Source organism: Falco peregrinus, chromosome 18 (genome assembly GCF_023634155.1).
Source record: "Falco peregrinus isolate bFalPer1 chromosome 18, bFalPer1.pri, whole genome shotgun sequence".
NCBI classification, from domain to species: domain Eukaryota; kingdom Metazoa; phylum Chordata; class Aves; order Falconiformes; family Falconidae; genus Falco; species Falco peregrinus.
This window is the reverse complement of record NC_073738.1, coordinates 6,044,247-6,061,878: the sequence shown is the minus strand read 5'-3', so window position 1 is coordinate 6,061,878 and position 17,632 is coordinate 6,044,247. Positions and strand designations below refer to the sequence as shown.

General features: G+C 61.9%; 3 protein-coding genes across 4 annotated transcripts; all 3 read right to left on the bottom strand.

Moving 5' to 3' along the window:
- Positions 1-1,409: 1,409 nt before the first annotated feature.
- LOC101914864 (peptide YY) lies at positions 1,410-3,578 on the bottom strand. Of its 2 annotated transcripts, XM_013297939.3 has the most exons (4): positions 2,724-3,578; positions 2,155-2,342; positions 1,862-1,933; positions 1,410-1,697 (listed from the first exon to the last, which is right to left on the bottom strand). In XM_013297939.3, exons 2-4 carry the CDS (start codon positions 2,340-2,342, stop codon positions 1,673-1,675), a joined length of 285 nt encoding a protein of 94 aa, XP_013153393.2. In that variant the 5' UTR covers positions 2,724-3,578; the 3' UTR covers positions 1,410-1,672. The 2 variants fall into 2 exon arrangements, with proteins under 2 accessions (XP_013153393.2, XP_013153392.3); XM_013297938.3 differs by lacking the exon at positions 2,724-3,578 and having other exon boundaries at positions 2,155-2,441.
- A 1,916-nt stretch (positions 3,579-5,494) lies between these two features.
- TMEM101 (transmembrane protein 101) lies at positions 5,495-7,550 on the bottom strand. The gene is made up of 4 exons (XM_055790003.1): positions 7,383-7,550; positions 6,518-6,698; positions 6,286-6,432; positions 5,495-6,077 (listed from the first exon to the last, which is right to left on the bottom strand). Exons 1-4 carry the CDS (start codon positions 7,517-7,519, stop codon positions 5,769-5,771), a joined length of 774 nt encoding a protein of 257 aa, XP_055645978.1. The 5' UTR covers positions 7,520-7,550; the 3' UTR covers positions 5,495-5,768.
- Positions 7,551-8,428: 878 nt separating this feature from the next.
- LSM12 (LSM12 homolog) lies at positions 8,429-17,506 on the bottom strand. The gene is made up of 5 exons (XM_055790004.1): positions 17,313-17,506; positions 14,540-14,673; positions 9,499-9,608; positions 8,925-9,051; positions 8,429-8,713 (listed from the first exon to the last, which is right to left on the bottom strand). The coding sequence occupies exons 1-5, from the start codon at positions 17,431-17,433 to the stop codon at positions 8,621-8,623; spliced, it is 585 nt and encodes a 194-aa protein (XP_055645979.1). The 5' UTR covers positions 17,434-17,506; the 3' UTR covers positions 8,429-8,620.
- Positions 17,507-17,632: the final 126 nt, after the last annotated feature.

Sequence of the window (17,632 nt, the reverse complement as noted above, 5' to 3'; positions counted from 1 at the left end):
TGCTGTCGACTCCCAGCTTCCTCAGTGACACCGCTGCCACCACGGTGCTGGCCCTTATATCCCCCCTGTCCCCCCTGCTGATGTCACCCTGCCACGCAGCCCCTGTGGCCAGGTGGCCAGCTGGTGGGGGGGGGGCGGGATGCGGGACACAGGGGGACACAATGACAGGGGCCATCAGGGTGACAGGGACACCTGGCCCCTCACACAGCCCTGGTTAATGTTTGACACTGGGCAGGGGGGCTCCTGGTGGGGCTGAGGACACGGACACAGCTGTCCGGTGTCCATCCCCAGAGCATCCTGGCCCTGGATGGACCAAGGGGTGGGTGTGGGGACAGATGGATGGGTGTGGGGACAGAGGGACAGGTGTGGGGACAGAGGGACAGAAGGACACAGCCAGGGGAGGCTGGTGGGCTGCAAGGGTGGAGGCTGGAGGCTGGCAGGAAGGGCAGGCAGCAGGACAGAGGGACAGCGACGAATGGACAGAGGGATGAGGAGCGGGACAGAGGGACACCAGAGGGACAGATGGGGAGGGTGGGGAGTGAAAGGTGCAGCATTGGGGTGAGGGGTGGGATGGAAAGACCGAGGCATGGAGGGACAGCAGCCAGCCCCCCCGCTGTGGCCGTGACCAAGGATGCAGTGGTCTCCCCACTGCCACCACGGGCCAGGTTGGGGGTCAGAGGGGTGGGGGACCACAGCAGGGTCCCAGTGACCCTCTGGCCCAGCCCTGACACAGCCCCTGACAGTCACTGTCCCCACAGGGACCCCACGGTGGATGTCAACAACCCACTGCCAGTGCCCCCACACCCAGCACACCCCAGCATTTCCCACCAGTGCACCCCACAGCCCCAGACGCAGTGCCCCTCACACCCAGTGCATCCCAGTAACCCATGCACCCCAGCACCCACCACTAACGTACCCCTGTGCCCTGAGTCCCAGCATTGTTGCACCCCCCCCACCAAGCACCCCCCTGCACCCAGTGCGCCCCAACACCCAGTGGCAGTGCACACCGTGCCCTGAGCACCCTGTGTGCCCCAACACCACCAGTACCCCCCAGCACCCTGTGCCACCCGCTGCCCCCACACCCAGTGCACCCTAGCATCCAACCCGTGTGCTCCAGCCCGCCAGTGCACCCCCCTCCCACCTCTCCCTCCCTCCCCAGCCTCCACCAGACCCTCTGCCCCTCACCCCCTTCCACTCCTCCATCTGCCCCCCCTCCCCACATCCCTCTCCATCCCTCCGCCCTTGCACTCCAGCAGGTGCTCTGCCAGCCAGCCTCACCCCTCTGCCCTCCATCCCTCCTGCATCCCCTCCATCTTTCCCTACCTCCCCCCTTCCCCCCTCCCCCGCATCCCTCCATCCCCCCTCTACTCCCCCGTGCCCCGGCACACACAGCCCAGACTGGTGCCCACGATCGTGCTCTTTATTGCCGCTGGCTGGGGCGTGCAGGGACCACATGGGACCCCCCGACAGCGGTGGGGAGGGGACGGGGTCAGGGCCCCCCCCAGTGGGACACCCCTGGACCAGGTTCTGGGGGTCCCTGGCCCTCCTGGCCGGGGGGGTCTGTGCTGGCCCTGGGTGCTGGGGCCCACCCTGTGGCGGAGCCCCGGGTCCCTTAGGGAGACACGGAGAGACAGGGAGGATCTGGGGGACAGGGGGGACTGGGAGTTGCCGGTCACCACGCAGAGTCATCGTTGTACCTGCAGGGAAGAGCTGACATGAGAAAAAGTGGGGACAAGACCCCCAACACCCCCTGGGACCCCAAACTACCCCCAGGACCCCCACCCCAGGGTGCAGGAGATGGTACAGCCCCTTTCCCTGTCCACAGGGTGATGGGGACAGGGACAGGGATGAGGACACTCACCATGACTTGTCACTGCTGGCCCCAAGGAGCAGCTCCGACACCACGGCCTCGGGGCTGGCGCGTTTGCCGTACCTGTGGGACACGTGCAAAGGGGCACATGCGGGCGTGCAAATGCGACCTCCCGTGCACACAGGTGTGTGCAAACAGGAACTGCTGGGTGCACATGGCAGACCACACAGGTGTGCAACAGGGCAGGCACGAGTGTGCAAATGGGGACTTGCCTGTGCATGCAAAGGAGCTTGTACAAGCGCCAACGGGCTCGCACACACATATTCACACCCACTTGTGCTCACCTCTGCCGTGTCACCAGGTTGATGTAGTGGCGAAGGGCCGAGAAGTACTTGGCCATCTCCTCAGGGGAGGCATCGTCCCCAGGGCTCTCGGGCTTGGGGGGGTAGGCAGCCACCAGCGTGCCCAGGCACAGCAGGGCACAGAGGGCCACAGCCACCAGCATGCGCCACGGCCTCGGGGACGTCACCATCTGCATGGGGACAGGGGACAGCCTCCGCTGCGTCTGGATCACCCCCATCGCCCTCGGGTACCCCCAGCACACCCCAGAGCGGTTCTGCCCCCCACCAAAGCCCCCCCAAGCCCACAGAGGTGTCTCACCCCTGAGGACCCCCTCATCTCCCTCCCCCACCTGGGACCCCAGCCCCCCTCCCCAGGGACATCCTCCCTCCAGGGACCTCCCCCATGTCCCACGGGGACACCCTCATCCCAGAGACACCCCCCCCCAGCATCCCCAAGGGAGATTTCCCACCTCATGGGACCCCAGAGTCCCCAGCCCCCCCACAGGGACCCCTCCCCTCCAGGGACCCCCCCCAAGACCCCAGCCCTGGCCCTGAGCTGTCCCCGCACTCACGATGTAGCAGGCAGGAGGTGACAAGCAGGGCCTGGCAGTGGGGTGACAGTGCCGGGGACACAGCAGCTCCTCCACCTGCCCGGGGTTTTATAGCTCCGGGGGGGGCTGCTGGCTCCTCCCTCAGCTGTGACCGACCCACGGGCACAGCAGGATCCCGCAGCCCCCCCCCCCGCCACCACCCCAGGGGACATGTGCCAGCCCCTTGTCACCATGCCTTGGCAGAGGCCCCCAGCCCAGTACCCCGAGGGGCTGGGGTACAGGCATGGGGCACAGGGGACATGGGTGGGACACACGGACACAGCACAGGGACACAGAACACAGCCACAGGACACGGATGTAGCATGTGGCAATGCCAGACAGGCACAACTGGTGACATGCAGCCATGGCATACAGGCATGGCACATGGGCATGGCATGTGGCCACAGGACACAGCAGCATACAGCCATGGCAGGTGGCACATGGCGATGGCACAGGGACATGGATGTGACACACAGCCACGGCATATGACCATGTCACACAGGCACAGACGTGACATGCAGCACACGGACACGGATGTGACACATAGCCACGGCACATGGGCACAGCCCAGGGACACGGATGTCGCATGCGGCCACGGCACACACACATGGCCCCAAGACAGCCTCGGGATGTGGCAGTGGCACACAGGGACATCAGCCACACACAGGGACACAAACATGGCACAGCTGTAACACAGCACATGGGACATAGCCCTGGCACAGGCCACTCACAGGAGACAGCACAGGGGAAGGGACACAGCCCACAGCTGTGGCTGCCTCAGTTTCCCCAGGCAGCAGGGCAGGGCACGGAGCCCCCACTGCAGCCCCCACCACCGCAGCACCCGCAGCCCCCGTCACCGCAGCCCCCACTACCGCAGCCCCCCCACCCCCCATCGACCGCTGTCACAGCCCTCCAGGACAGATGAGCTGCCCTTTCCACTCCGCCGCCACGAGCCCCCCGCACCGGGGGACGCACTAATTAATTATGGATTTGGCATTAAGGAGCAATCACCCAGCCCAGGCCTCCGGGGGGAAACTGAGGCACGGAGGAGCCTGGTGGGGACATGCTACGAGAGGGGCTCCAGGTCCCCACCAGGAAGGGGTCACCAAAGCCACCGTGTGCGTGCTGGGGTGGGGAGAGGGTCCCCGAAAGCCCCGGGATGGCCCCTCCCAGCCGCGGCTGCAGCCAGTGGGATGGAGGGGACACGGCTCGGTGGGGACCCGCCGGGGTGCCACTGGCCTGGCTGGAGAGGACACGCTCCACACTCCTGACCCGGTCATCACCCCGGCGAGCGGCGCTGGGGTCACGTCTGGTGGCAGTGCCACCGCGGGGGTCCCAGCCCTGTGGCTGTCCCCAGCCCCAGGGACACTCTGCCCGTGGTGCAGCCGTGGTGTCACCACCGGTGTGCAGCGACACAGCCGGGGGTCCATGCTGCCCCGGCCACACAGTGCTCAGCCCCACGGCAGCCTGGGAGGGGGCTGAGACCCCCGCGAGCCCAGGGGGGTGGGAGCAGCCCCGGCGCAGCCCCCCAGGCCAGCACATTTCACATCCCCGCAAAGGCCCGGGCCAATGGGGGCTAATGGGACCAGTGGGGGCTGCGAACCCCCCCACAGTGGCCTGCACCGCCCTGGCAGAGGCTGAGCCCCCTCCCCAGCAAAGGAGCACCGTGATGGGGGGCTCTGTCCCATCGCGGGGTTTGGGGGGGGGGAACGACACCAACCCCCCGTCCCACTGCTGTGCATGGGGACCAAACACACAGGGCAGCGGCAACGTCCCTGCATTGTCACACTTGTCCCTAAACCGAGCGAAGGAAGATCGGGGTCTGGGTGGCCCCCAGCCCCCCCTCGGCACAGAGCCGACCCCCCCGGGGGGACAGGGGACAGGAGACAAGGGTTTTCTGCACCATTTCCCCCAAGTGACAGTAAACAACAATTTTCCAAAGGTCACAGGATGGCTCTGCCGGCGGGGGGAGCCCCCCGCAGCGGGCACAGAGGTGGGGGGCCTGGGTTCAGCGCCCACCCCCCCAGCCAGGGTGGCCCCGGGGGACCCAAAGGGGACGAGGGGGCAGGGGCTGTGCAGTGCATGCCCCCCATCCTCCCACTGGCTTAGAGGAGGAGGAGGGACTGGGGCTGAAGGTGCATTGCCGGAGCCCAGGCAGCCCCGGGGGGGGGGGGGGGCGTCGTGTCCTGGGAGGATGAGGGGGCCCCGCGGCCCCCCCAGCTGGGGGAGAGCAAACAGGGCCCTGCCGCTTCCCCGCACTTTATGGCCCCCGGTTCCGGCGGAGGCACTTTAGGGGCCACGTGTGCCCCCCCAGAGGAAGGCCCTTATCAGCCCCTGTTTGCTTTTCCACTGCCCAGCCGGGGGGGGCGGGGAGGGGGGGGCAACACACACCTGCCCAGCCAGGTGGCAGGACAGGGACAGTGGGGACAGGGACAGCGTGGACATGGCCCGCAGGGGTCTGCCAGCCCCTCGCCATGTCCCACCATGATGCCCCGCCATGGCACAACAACGTCCCGCCGCAAACCACAAGCTGAGCCCTCCCCAAGGCGCGGCCCCCAGGATGGGCAGGAACTGGCAGCAGAACTCACTGTCCAGCACTGCCCACACTCCACCGCAGGCTGGGCACCCCCAAGGGGGCTTCCCCCCTCCCCACAGCCCCCCGAGACTGCTTCCCCTCCAAGCCCCCCAGAGCAGCTCCCCTAAAGCAGCAGGGCCCGGCCGTGCCAGCACACAACAGCCCAGACAGCCGGGGATGACGGAAAAGATTTCTCATCTCAGCAGTAAAAATACACCTGGGGGGGGGGGCCACACCGCGGTGGGGAGGAGGCCTGGCCACACGGTGGCCAGCACCCCACAGGCAGGAGCCCCCCCAGCTCCCCCATGCACCCAGCGCAGCAACCACCCCGTCCTCTGGCAAAATTATCAAATATTTACAAATAAAAAAAAAGAATAAATAGCGGTGATTCTTTAAAAAAACTGCCCCCCCCCCGCCCAGCCCCCAGCAGTCCTGGCCAGCGGCCGCCTTGCTCAGCCGTCAGTGGCCAGGATGACAACGGCTCCGAAAATGCCGATGTTTTGCCCGATGAGCTTCATCTGATTCCAGAACTCAACGCGGCGCGAGTCGTGCCAGTAGCCGATGTTGCCGTCGATGAGCAGGATGGCGAGGGGCAGCAGCACCGCCAGCACCTGCGCCGCTGCCCGCACGTAGTAGCCAGAGAGAAAGGCAAGGGCCAGGAGGCCGTAGAGGATGAAGAGGAGCTGGAGGGCGAGCTCACCCCCCAGGAGGTGGTTCAGGTAGGCCAGGCGGTCCTCCTTGCTGTGCTGCAGGGAGTAGGCCTGGGGGGGCAACAAGGGGGGTTGCAGTGCTGTGGCAGTGGTGCCACTGGTGGCACTGGCAGCACTGGTGGCATTGGTAGCGCTGGCCCAAGCCTCTCCCCCAGGGAAGGAAACCTCTGGTAGATCCAGCCCCCCGCCTGCAGCAGTGTGGGGAGCAGGAGGTGGCTGTTGCCCCCCCGCTGTCCCGTGCTCCCCCCCTCCCCTGTACCTGGCAGATGAGGTAGATGCCGAGGAAGACCTGCCCCGTGGACTGCAGCGAGCGGCTGCGTGGCTTCTGGCGGTACAGCTCCCCGGCCCCGCTGGCCAGGATGAGGAAGCCGCCAATGATGGCGATGGTCCGGGAGTACATCCGCACCTGCGCCGGGGCCGCTGTCACCCCCTGGCTCCCCCAGACCCAGGTGGGATGAGGGGGAGTCTCAGGGGGGTGGGGGGGCTCTCACCTTCAGCCAGTCACTGTAGTGGACATGGCCACCGACGTGGGCAGCATAGGTGGCCACGGCGAGCTGCAGGGCGGCCCCCAGGGCGAACCAGCGGCGCTTCACCCCGAAGGACATGAAGCTGGCGCAGAGCACGGCCACCCCCATGTCCACGTACAGGTAGGGGACCGGGATGTCTGGCTTCCTGGGGGGCACCGCAGCTCCAGCCCCAGCTCCCCCCAACGCCCCCGTGCAGGCTCGCCCCAGCCCCCCAAACCCCTCACCCCCAAACTCTGCCACAGCCCTCTCCTGGCCCCACACAGCCCTCTGTGCCCCCCCAGCCCCCCAATGGCCCCTCTGCCCTTCCCCTGACCCACACGCTCCCTTTCACCTGGCCCCTCACTCCAGAAGCCCCCCAGCCCCAGGCCCCCCTCAACACCACAGTGACCCCAAGAGCCCCCCAACCCCACACTGACCCCAGGAGCCCTCCAGCCCCACAGTGGCCCCAGGAGCTCCCCTGCCTTCCCTTGGCCCCACACCTCCCAAAAGCCCCCCCAAGGCCCAGGCCCCTCAGCCCCCAAGAGCCCCCAGCCCCACACTGACCCCAGGAGCCCTCCTGCTTTCCTGCAGCCCCACACCCCCCAGGAGCCCCCCTGGCCCCCCCCCAGCCACACACTGACCCCAGGAGCCCCCCGGCCCCCCCCCAGCCCCACACCCCGCCCAGAAGCCCCCCAAGGCCCAGTCCCTCCCCAGCCCCACACCCCGCCCAGAAGCCCCCCAAGGCCCAGTCCCTCCCCAGCCCCACACCCCCTCGCGCCCCTCCTCCCCCCAGCCCCACACTGACCCCAGGAACCACCGAGCCCCCCCCCAGGTCCCCCCCGCCCCGCACCGCCGCCCGCCGGCGCGCTCGGCGCAGAGCAGCAGCCCGCTGAAGCAGTGCCAGAAGGGGAAGCGGGTCAGCAGGACGCCGCCGCCCGCCGTCAGCAGCCGCAGCGCCCGCCGCCGCCACCCGCGGCCCGCCGCCATCGCCGCCCGGCCCACCGGAAGGGCCGCGCCGCGCCGGAAGTCCCGCCCCACGGGCCCCGCCTACACGGGAAGGCCCCACCCCCGCGGAGGCCCCGCCCGCAGAGCGCCAGACACGGGTGATGGTTAAAAAAATTTCGGGTTTTATTGTTTTTGCTAAACAATACTAAAAAATTTTCCTTTTTTTTAGATTTTTTTTTTTTAATTTTTAACTCTTCTAAAGGCAGGGCTTGAATTGTTTGATTTTGATCCATTTATTTTAAAAAACAAAACAAAAAGGGGAGGGGGGAAGGATCATGGCAAAAAAAAAGAAGAAAATAAAAATATATAAAAAAAAAAATAATCAAAAAGGGGCCAAAAAAAAATAAAAGGGAGAAAATCCCCCAAGCCAGGCCCCAGCATGGTCCAGGGCGGGGGGGTGGCAGGGCAGGAGGGGCCGCAGCCCCGTCCCCCAGCCTCCGAGCCCCCCTCGGGCTCCCGGGGCTGGTGGGGGGCTGGGGACGAGGGAGGGGGGGGGGGGGGGGGGTGTTTTTTGCCACGATCCTGGTTGAGAGAACTGCTAGAAGCAGAAAATATTTAAAGAACATTTTAATATATATTCATATATATATTTAAAGATAAGAAAAATAAGACTAATTCAAGCCTTGCCCTGTGCAAACAAAATTAAAACGAGACCGCGCTGGTCACAAGGGTCCCGGTTCAGCCACCGCAGTCAGCTCGTTACTTTTATTTTTGGAGGGGTTCATGGGGGAGGGGGAGGGACAGACCCCCTTTAGAAAAGTAAAGGGGAAAAGGGGTGGCAGCAGGGGAGGGGGGGTAGGAAAAAGGAAAAGAAAGGTCAAAAAATAAAACTAACAAAGTCTGACTGGCTGGTAGGAAAAAAAACATGGCGGACAAAAGAAAGTCTGTTAGTCAAGTAATGCATGAGCTTTTAAATTATTCTCTTTTCTCGTTTGTTTTAAAGTCTAAGGTTTGGAATCGGTCAAGCTCCCCATTAACGAGCTCGAAAAAGGAAATAAAAGTTGAGCCCCCCGTCGCCGCCGCCCTCCCGCCTCGGTGACCCGGTGGCGGGCGGTGGGGGTCCCCAGTGCCAGGAGGTGGGCCTCAGGACGAGAGGGAGGTTTCCTTCTGTGTCTGCTGTGCTTGTGAACGCTGCATTACCTTTTGGCTTTCCACGTCTCGAAAATGTTTCTCCACCTGCCAGCGGGGAGGGTGGGGTGGATAGAGAGAGGGTTTAGCCAAAGCAGGGGAACCCCGGGGCAGGCAGGGGACCCCACGAGGGGCTGGAGATCCGCAGCAGGCGGGCGAGTCCACCCAAGGAGGGACGGCAGGTGCCCCCAGGGATGTGACACCCCCCTGGTGTCCCCAGCAGCCCCAATGCCACCAGACCCCCCCTGCCCATACTCACTATTTTGCGTACGTGACTCAGCGCGCTTCCCTCTTTGCCTTTACAGTTTTCCACTTGATAGGGAGGGGCAATAACGACTTCTTCCATCACAACTATGTTCTTCTCCTGCCATTTACAGTCTTTAATGCTGCAAGGAAGGGAAAAAGGATCAGTGAACACAACTGCCCGGGGCTCCGGGCTGCGCACCAGCATCCCTCAGCCCCTCTGAAAGCCACTACCCACCCCCAGCGCGGTCCTGCTGCCCACTTCAGACCTCACTGCGGGGGCGATGTGGGCGCAAAAGCCACCCAGCGTCTCCTGGGTAACCTAGCAGAGAGGGGCACAAGCCCACGGTGATGGGCATGTGGCTGGTGAGTGCCCGAAGGGCAGGGAGCCCTCCTCTCTCCTACACCTGCCCAAGGGCTGTGTGGCTCTGGCCGGCACATCCCAGGACACACCAGCAGCATTTTGTGGCGAGTCTGAGTGACCCACCAATGCAAAAGCACCCCAGGAAACAACAAGGATACGAGCAACTCCAAGGCAGCAGCGCAGGTGGCTGAGGCAGAGAGCAGGAGGCACCGATGAGGGGACTTACGTCTTGTGTATAGTCTGGAAGAGCTGCTGCCCCTCCAGAGAGACACCAGCACTAATTGCATACGCCTGGCTCATCTTCTCTTCCTTCTCCGTCCGTGCTTTGTTGGCAAGCTGGAGGGGAGACAAAGAGGGAGGGAGCTTGGCTGAGCACCGCCTGAGCAGCCTCGAGAGCTCTAAGGGGACACAGGTGTCCCCTGCAGACACAGTTCTGCTGCTGACCATCCGGCTCGCCAGTTAAACCAGGGTAGCAATGAGCCTGCAATCTCCACCTTCCCACCACAGCTTTGTCCATATGTTACAGAGCATCGCACAGATTTCAGACCACAGCTTAAATCCTTTTTGAGTCTTTTTTCCCCCCTCCCTAATATTTCAGGGATGTGGGCACCATCTTTTCACACCCCCTGGTTCAGGCACAGAGAAGAAACCAGCTGCCAGGGGCCAGATGCACAAACATCACTTTCCCCTCTGCCTTTTCTGAATTAATTGCTGCATTTTAGGTCCAAACCACCTTCCCACTGCTTGCTGTTTAGGGGATGCAGATAGGAAAGACAAGCCCAGAGTAACCATTACGTTAGGGCTTGCAGGGTGTAAATGCCTCCATACAGACCATGCAGGAATTAGAGCAACTTTATCCCGGAGCAGTTATTCTGTTCCACAAAAACCCAGCAGAATGGGTTCTGTGGGAGTAGCTCCAGCAGCTCACAACGTCCCTGTGCGGGGAAGCGCGATTACGCTGGCAGGCTGCTGCATAGAGAGGGGAAACCCCAACGCTGGCAACCCTCGTTCAATCCCACGGCCGGCCGGGAGCGGCAGCTGCCTGGAAACAGGAGATGGGCAGGCGGTGCTGGACACGCCGCCTCTTCCCAGCTGGAGCTGCCACAGTGGAAGAGCCACACTAGCACTGCCGCCCACGCCGCCCTTCTCTTCCTCCTCCTCCTCCCGGAACGGCCTCGTGCCTCCGAGCGCTCCCCAAGCCAGACTGGCTTTCTCCATGCTGCCTGAGGATGGCTTCACCCCTTCTAAAGCCCCGGCTGGGTACGGAAAGCCCAAACTCCCACTGAGCAGGGACACTCTGCAGCAAAGGGATGGCTGTCTCCATCCCAGCCAGCCCGTCTCCTGCAACGGCAGCCACAGCCCCTGCGTCCCCACGCCGTGCCCAGGCGTGAGCAGGGCTCACCACAGCTTTGTTTGGGCGGCTGCTCACCACGTGCTCCTCGGCCTCCTGGTAAGCCAGGGAAGCCTTAACTGGGGGGCAGGATCCTTCTGCAGGTCCTGCAGAAGCTGTCCCTGAAGCCACCTGCCCCGTTCCACATAGGAATTGCTCTGTCCAAGACTGCCAGCATTCCAAACTGGTTTGTAAGACTGGGCACAATGTTCCCCAGTAAGTTTTCCTGCATCCGAGTCACCCATGCGACGATCACTAGCCTTCTCTGGGGCCACACCGACACTTCACCTTCACCCAACCAGGGCTGCCCACCAGCACCGGCGTTACCCAGTTCTCCCCCAACTCCATTGCCTGCACTGCTGCAGCCCCTCTGACACAACGCCAATGGGCCACAAACGCAGCACGGGGCACGTGAACCTCCCTACTGAGCCCACCACAGGCTCCCCCCAGCAGATCTCCTTCCCACCCAGCAGCCCCCTCCCCGCAGCCCTTCCCATCTGATGTTCAGAACTGCTTTGTCCAGTTTTAACACTCCTGCTTTCCCAGGCCTCAGGATGCTCCTCCAGCTCAAAAGAGCGGCTGCATCAGCTCCTCCTTCCCTGCCTGCTCACAAGTCCCAGGAGATCTGCATGCCGAGACAGACAGGTCCAGCTTTGGGGACAGCCCTGTGAGGAGGTGGGTGACAAGAAGCCACCATGGGAAGATGGAAAACCCTGGAGAGGTGCAGATGAAGAGCAGCCCCTCATGCGTTGCCACCACGGACAGCATCCCTACGTTACTTCATCAAGCGCTCCTAGACCTCAGTATCAACAAAACCCAAACTCATCCTCCTGCTTCTGGCTGGAGCACATCAGCCCTCACCCAGAGCCGACTCACTCGCAACACTGGTTAGTTTATTAACTGAGTGCCAAGACCCAGGGTCCCTACGCTCTTGCCTTTCCCCTGCAATAGGATGCGCTCTCTCCATTCACCACTACTAGCCCTTGACAAGAAACAAACCAGACACACCGAGTCTCCCACTTCCAGCCTCTCCAATTCAAGCATTCAAAATACCCTCCTTGCTCACTGCACGGCTTCACTCCCCCTTGCAGCGAGCACCTGAAGGCGCCAGGGCCATTGAAGAGACTCAGATACACACCTTGTTCGACGGCGGCATGAATGAATGAGTCACTTCCCTATTCACGTCCATGTGAATGACAGAAAACACAGCACGTGGCAAGAAGAGACAGTGAGGGCTGCCAAGCACCAGCACCGTGCCACGGGCCCCTGCCACCGGGATGGCCCCCATCCTGCTCAGGTGCTGGCAGCCTGTTGAGAAGAGCCAAGCACAGTGTATCCCAGGCAGCAAGTCAAGGGGATCCCTCCAAAACCAGGCAGCTGACCTCTCCCCAGTATGGCTATGGATGGCTGTGCCACAGAACGGTGCTCAGCTGTGGGGTCCCCAGGCAGGTGCCAGCCCCACAGGGCAGGCTGGTGTCCCCAGCCTCTTCAGTGCCACCTCCCCTGCGCACCCATTGCCGGCAGCAGGAAACCTCGAGCTCAGCCATCTCTGGGCTGAACTGCTGTCAGCCCTCTGTCACACCAGCGCTGCCTCCTCGCTGGCCCCTCACCGCCCCCCCAGCTGCCAGAGCCAAGCCACGTGTCTCCCTCCTTCCCACGCCCAGGTTCAGAAGCATTCCTCCCACACAGTTTTCACCCTGCAGCCCTCCTGAAGCCTCCCCCAGGGGAATCTGCAGTGTGGACAGGATACCCCTCCCGCAGCAGCCTCACAACAGCTACCCGCAGCCGACACTCCGCTCTCCTCCTGCCTGTACCTTCCACCACAGCCAGCCTGCACCCCTGCCCTCTTCCAAGAAGGGCTCAGACCCCCGCCATGCTGGGCCCCCCATGGCCAGATCCTGCTGCCTTCCAAGCTCAGCAAGTCTTCTGGTCCCAACATTTTCCTCTCCACTGAGGACCAGGCAGGGTCATGCATCTCCTGGGGGCTCTGCTGGCTCTCCGGGGCCTTCCAGAACATCAAGGGCTTGTCCTGGAACACAAGCATTCCCATGTACCAACAGCTTCTTCTCCCAGTACAGCCACTATCAGCGCATCTATACTCCAGTCCTGCAGCACCATCAGACCCCGCCTTGCTTGCACATTCACAGGACAGGAGATGTGGGTCAGAGCAATGTAGAAAAACCCTCCTGTTACTGGAGATGGGGCTGCAGCCACACTGGCGGCTGCACACCAACTTCCATCCGCTGAAGATGACTTGATTCATTATTTTCCCGCGCACCAAATCCACAGCGATTATTTTGATGCTGGGAAGACTGAAGTGAGTATTTAAAGTCACATGGGGCATTTTCTTCTCAACAGGCCCATCCACCTCCTGGCTGCGCTTCCAGCGATGTCACTTGATCCAATTACAATGAACAGTCACATTTTTACGGCAGTTGTGTCATTTAAGACCTCTGCCAAGGTGCTAATCCACCAAGAAGGAACCCACTGGGGCTACGGACGCCCAAGAGAGGTTTCCCCATGGGACAGGGAGGTGACAACTGAAAAGCCCCACAGCTAGACCCCACACCTGGCTTCCCTGGAGCCTGGCTACCTCTAGCCACTTCACACCAGCCTTGAGCTCACCTTCCCTTTTTCCACACCACCACTGGGAATCAGAAGTGATCCCCCTGCAGAACAGCATGTGAAAAGCAGTTCCTCAAAATTCAGCCAACTGCATGCACACTTCACTGCTCCTGCCCACTCCGCCACCATTCAGCTTCACCCCAAATCATTCTGTTTCTGAAGACAACCAACATCCACATGGAGAGCGGGCTGCAGGCAGCGAAGGCGCCCATCAAAGCACAAACCTCACCTAGCATCATCCACAGGAGCACAAAGAGTGCTCTAGTGCGTTCTTAACATGGGATCATGGCAGAGAGCACCCAGGAGGAGCTAGGTTAAGCAGAGTACCAGTTTCAGCTACGCCCATCTTCTCTGGAAGGTTTTGATTTTAGCATTAGAGTCATTTGCTGTCAGGGGAAGAACCTGTTGCATGGTTATGAAAGGCTCCATCTTCCCTTCTCTCCAGCCAGCAAAGCACCATGTCCCTCTAGCAAAGGCACTGGGGATGCCACGGAACCAGGAGGATCAAGACCACCAGACTTCTCCCCGAGTGAAAAGGTGTTTTTCAGCCTCAGTGTTACTTAAACCACTCCCATGTCCCAGTGCTGAAATTCGCGGCCAGCATTTCAGGCAGCAACTTACACCTGCATGCCCCACATTTACTCCTGCTGCAGCAGGCTGGCACACAGCGGAGCAACCTCCAAGGAGGGCAACAGGGCAGAGCCGTTGACCAAGCTCTCAGTGCTTTAACAGGAGGACACAGCATCACCCAGGCACTTAATTCTACGTGGTAGGACTGCGCTGGCAACTCCAGCCAATGCTAGAGCAAATAGACCAAGGGTGTGCAGGAGCCCAGGGGAGCCGAGTGCAGCAACAGGATCAGCTCCCCAAGCAAGCACAGCGCTCGGTCCCTCATTCACACTCACGAGGACTGTTTCTTGATAAAACAAAGCTGGGGGTTTCCTCTCTCTCACCCAGGATCTCAGCTCCCTTGCTGAGCAACCCCAAAGCAGAGAGGGTCAGCTGCCTGAGGCCTCGCTACAGAAGCCCCCAGCAGCAGGTTACAGAGACTCAACACACCCAAAATATCAGCACCTAAATCCTTAACAGAGCTCCGGTAAGTCGTGATTAAAGCACGCGATTTAAAGTTTAAAAGCTACCTCATCCCCAACAGGAGAAAAGGCGTTAACATCCTGAAACCAGGACACATCCCTATACGAATCCCTCCCTCCCAGGAGCAAACGCCTCCGAGTCCACAAGGGCAGGTTCTTACCTTGCTAACATTGAGTGAAGCTAAAGGAGGAGGTGTTTCCGTGCGGTCATTAATTATTTCCACTTCTGAAACATACTGTAAGTTTACAAGCAGGATATCTGCGTGATTAGGCTTTCCACTGGAAGAGGGGCATTCTGGAGAGGAAAAAACATTAAGGAAAACAAATCTAGATGGAGACACTTGCAGCCCTGATACACAGAGCTGTCCAGGAGCAAACCAGGAAAACATTCGGTTTTCAGGGAGTTCCTCCATCACCCCTGCCCCTGCTCAGCCAAGCATGGGGTCACCTGTGAGACCCCAACAGCAGCACCCATCTCTTCTTGGACCTGTTTAATGCTGATTCAGTTTTCCTAACTATAGAACAAGTTTTCCAGCCAACAACCACCGTACCCAGAACACACACAGCCTGGGATAATATGTGGTCACCTCCAAAAAAGCAATTTAGTCCTGACTAGCCAGAGAGGTGCAGAAGTGCTGCTGCTGGGCCCCAGCTGCGGTGCCACCTGCCTCCCTGCTCCACCACAAGCACCATCCAACAAATGCTGGTCTGCATGGGGAAGTGATCTGGAACAACCGCCGCACCTCAAATTTGCACCTTTTATACCATAACTGTTTCCTCTTGCAGGCAGTGGCTAAGCCAGAGCTTCCCTGGGAGCAGGCCCTGGCGTGGATGGAAGAGGAGCTACTCGGTGGTTCCCAGGGAAAGGCCTCCTCGCCCTCGCACACCTTCTGGGTGGCACCTTGAACGCCGTGAGGTTTGCTGTGGCAGTATCACAGCACAACTGGGAAGTGTAAATGAGACAACAGTGCACCACCTCCAGAAAAAAAATCTTCTAGAGCTGACAAATTTCTGCACAATCTGTTCCCCAGGAGGCCGTGCTGTTAGCCCTCTGTTCCCTCACCTGCTGGAAGGAGCAGGGAGCATGGCACAGAGACGCTCCTCCATGCCAGCGCTGTCTCCTCCTCAAGAAGATGCAGGAGTCACTTTTCCTCTCTTCCCATCCCGCCCAAGCCCGGCTGTGCAGGTGAAGCCCTCCCTAGCAAACACCTTCCAATAAAGGAGAGAAAACAAGGGATGCCCAGGGAACTCTGGTCTCTTCCTTCAGAGGGATGAGATGGAGCATCCCAGCTTTGGAAGGAAGAGCCAGACCTGGGACAAAGCCAGAAGAGGAGCTGTCTTGTCCTCTCTGGAGCAGACTGGCAACGTGACGCACTAAGCCAACCTGTTGGACATTGTTTAAGACTTTCCTGCAGCCACCACTGGGGCCTGGGGAGCTTCTCCTACCTGAACTGCACCAGCACGAGCAGGAGCTCAGCCCGGGACAGGGTTCCCCATTCCCCTCTAGCACTGCATCGTGCCCAGGCACCCAGCAGGGCTTTTCCTATCCCTCTTCTCAGATCCAGACACGAAGCCCTCTCACAGCTCCTCCCTCCCTCCCTCATTCCCTCCAGAACCCGCCCCAGGGACCCTGAGCACTCTTCCAGCCCCCTTCCAACACCAGTCCCTGGGCTGAGCATCCACCTTCCTCAGCTCTGCGGTTGTCCAACAGCTTGGTGCTTTCACCTTACTTGCAGGTTAAAAACACAAGCACATCCTTGTGCACACATGCATATGTATTTATATTTTAAACCCCTGAGCATTGTCTTCCTGCCTCTCCTCCACATGAGGCCTGGGGCAGCCCCAGAGTGCCCTGCCAGCCTCTTTCCTCCCCCAGACACAGGGCACTTCTCCTGGTACACCCACCAGCCCCCCGCCCTCACCCCCCGGGGCTGCCCCATAGGGTTCCTCTCACACGGGTCCCCAAACCTCTCCTAAACGCCACAGGCCCCCCCTACCCTCAGAGGGCCTTGCCTTGCCCCTGTGGTCTCCCCTTAAACCCCCACAGGCCCGCTGAGGTCTCCCGCCCTGCCAAACCCCGCAGGGGTCTCCTGTCTCCCATTACAGTAATACCTCCTATGGGATCCCATCCCCCAGGCTTCACCCCATCCTCCCTAAACCCCACCAGGCCCTGCCCACTGCACAGGACCTCACCTATGCACCTCCAAGGCCTCCCTCTGCACCTCCAAAGAGGTACCCAGCCTCCTCCCAAGCACCCCCTAAGCTCCTCCTGCCATCAAGATTTCCCCCAAGACAGTTCCCCCCTCCCAGGACTCCCCTATCCTCCCTGAACCCCCCAGCCCAGTGGGAGACCCCCATCCACAGGCCTCTATGGAGCTACTCACCCCACAAGCTACACTACAGGGCTCCCCCCCAGAACCCTATATAACACCCGTGCCCAGTAACCCCACTACAGGGCACCTTAGCTCACCAGTAACCCCACTATGGGGCTCCTCGCTCCCCCAAAACCTCCCTACAGGGCACCCCACTCCCCCATCCCATTAAACCTACTACAGGGCTCCTCACCGCCCCCTCAAAACCTCCCTATAGGGCACCCCGCTCCCCACCCCAAGCTCAGCTACAGGGCTGCTCACCGCCCCCCAGCCCTCCCTACAGCCCCCCCAGTAACCTCCCTGCAGGGCTCCTCACCCCTCCCGAGACCTCCCTATAGGGCGCCCCAGTCCCGCACCGGTAACCCCAGTCCCGCACCGGTAACCCCAACCCGCGGCTCCTCCAGCCCCACCCCCCCCCCCGGCGCCCCGTTCCCCCGCCAGCCGTCCCCCTCCGCTCCCCTCAGGGACCCCGCCGCCGGGCGGGCGGGCGGGCGGGCGGCGGAGGCCCGGGCGGGCCGTGGCGGGGCGCGGCGGGCCCGGCCCGGCGCTGCCGAAGGGATACTGAGCGCCAGCATCTTGCTGGGGTAGTCGAAAGCGACGACCTCGCCCTGCAGGCGCTGCTCCTGGCAGGTGCGGCACGACACCTGGCTGCCCACGCTGAAGTACTCGCCCGGCGCCGCCATCTTCTCTCAGCCCGCAGCGGCCGCCGCGGCTCGCCTCGGCCAGGCGCGGCGGGGCGGGGCCGCGCGACGTCACCGCGCGCGACGAGGGGCGGGGTGACCTTGGCCGTGGGAGGGGAGCGCGCGGGGGGGGGCGCCGGTGCCTCGCGCCGCCCCGTAGCCGGCCCGTGCCGCGGGGGATGCCGGGGGGTGTAGGCGGGAG

Excerpts from the sequence above, each read along its gene's own strand:
- LOC101914864 (XM_013297938.3), bottom strand. The coding sequence starts at position 2,390 with ATGGGGGTGATCCAGACGCAGCGGAGGCTGTCCCCTGTCCCCATGCAG. Across the intron at positions 1,934-2,154 it reads AACCTGGTGACACGGCAGAG|GTACGGCAAACGCGCCAGCC; the intron begins GTGAGCACAAGT and ends CGTGTCCCACAG. Across the intron at positions 1,698-1,861 it reads GCCAGCAGTGACAAGTCATG|GTACAACGATGACTCTGCGT; the intron begins GTGAGTGTCCTC and ends TCTTCCCTGCAG.
- TMEM101 (XM_055790003.1), bottom strand. The coding sequence starts at position 7,519 with ATGGCGGCGGGCCGCGGGTGGCGGCGGCGGGCGCTGCGGCTGCTGACG. Across the intron at positions 6,699-7,382 it reads GAGCGCGCCGGCGGGCGGCG|GAAGCCAGACATCCCGGTCC; the intron begins GTGCGGGGCGGG and ends GGTGCCCCCCAG. Across the intron at positions 6,433-6,517 it reads ACTACAGTGACTGGCTGAAG|GTGCGGATGTACTCCCGGAC; the intron begins GTGAGAGCCCCC and ends GCCCCGGCGCAG.
- LSM12 (XM_055790004.1), bottom strand. The coding sequence starts at position 17,433 with ATGGCGGCGCCGGGCGAGTACTTCAGCGTGGGCAGCCAGGTGTCGTGC. Across the intron at positions 9,052-9,498 it reads TTCCAGACTATACACAAGAC|CATTAAAGACTGTAAATGGC; the intron begins GTAAGTCCCCTC and ends CCTTCCTTGCAG. Across the intron at positions 8,714-8,924 it reads TGAGTCACGTACGCAAAATA|GTGGAGAAACATTTTCGAGA; the intron begins GTGAGTATGGGC and ends CCCCGCTGGCAG.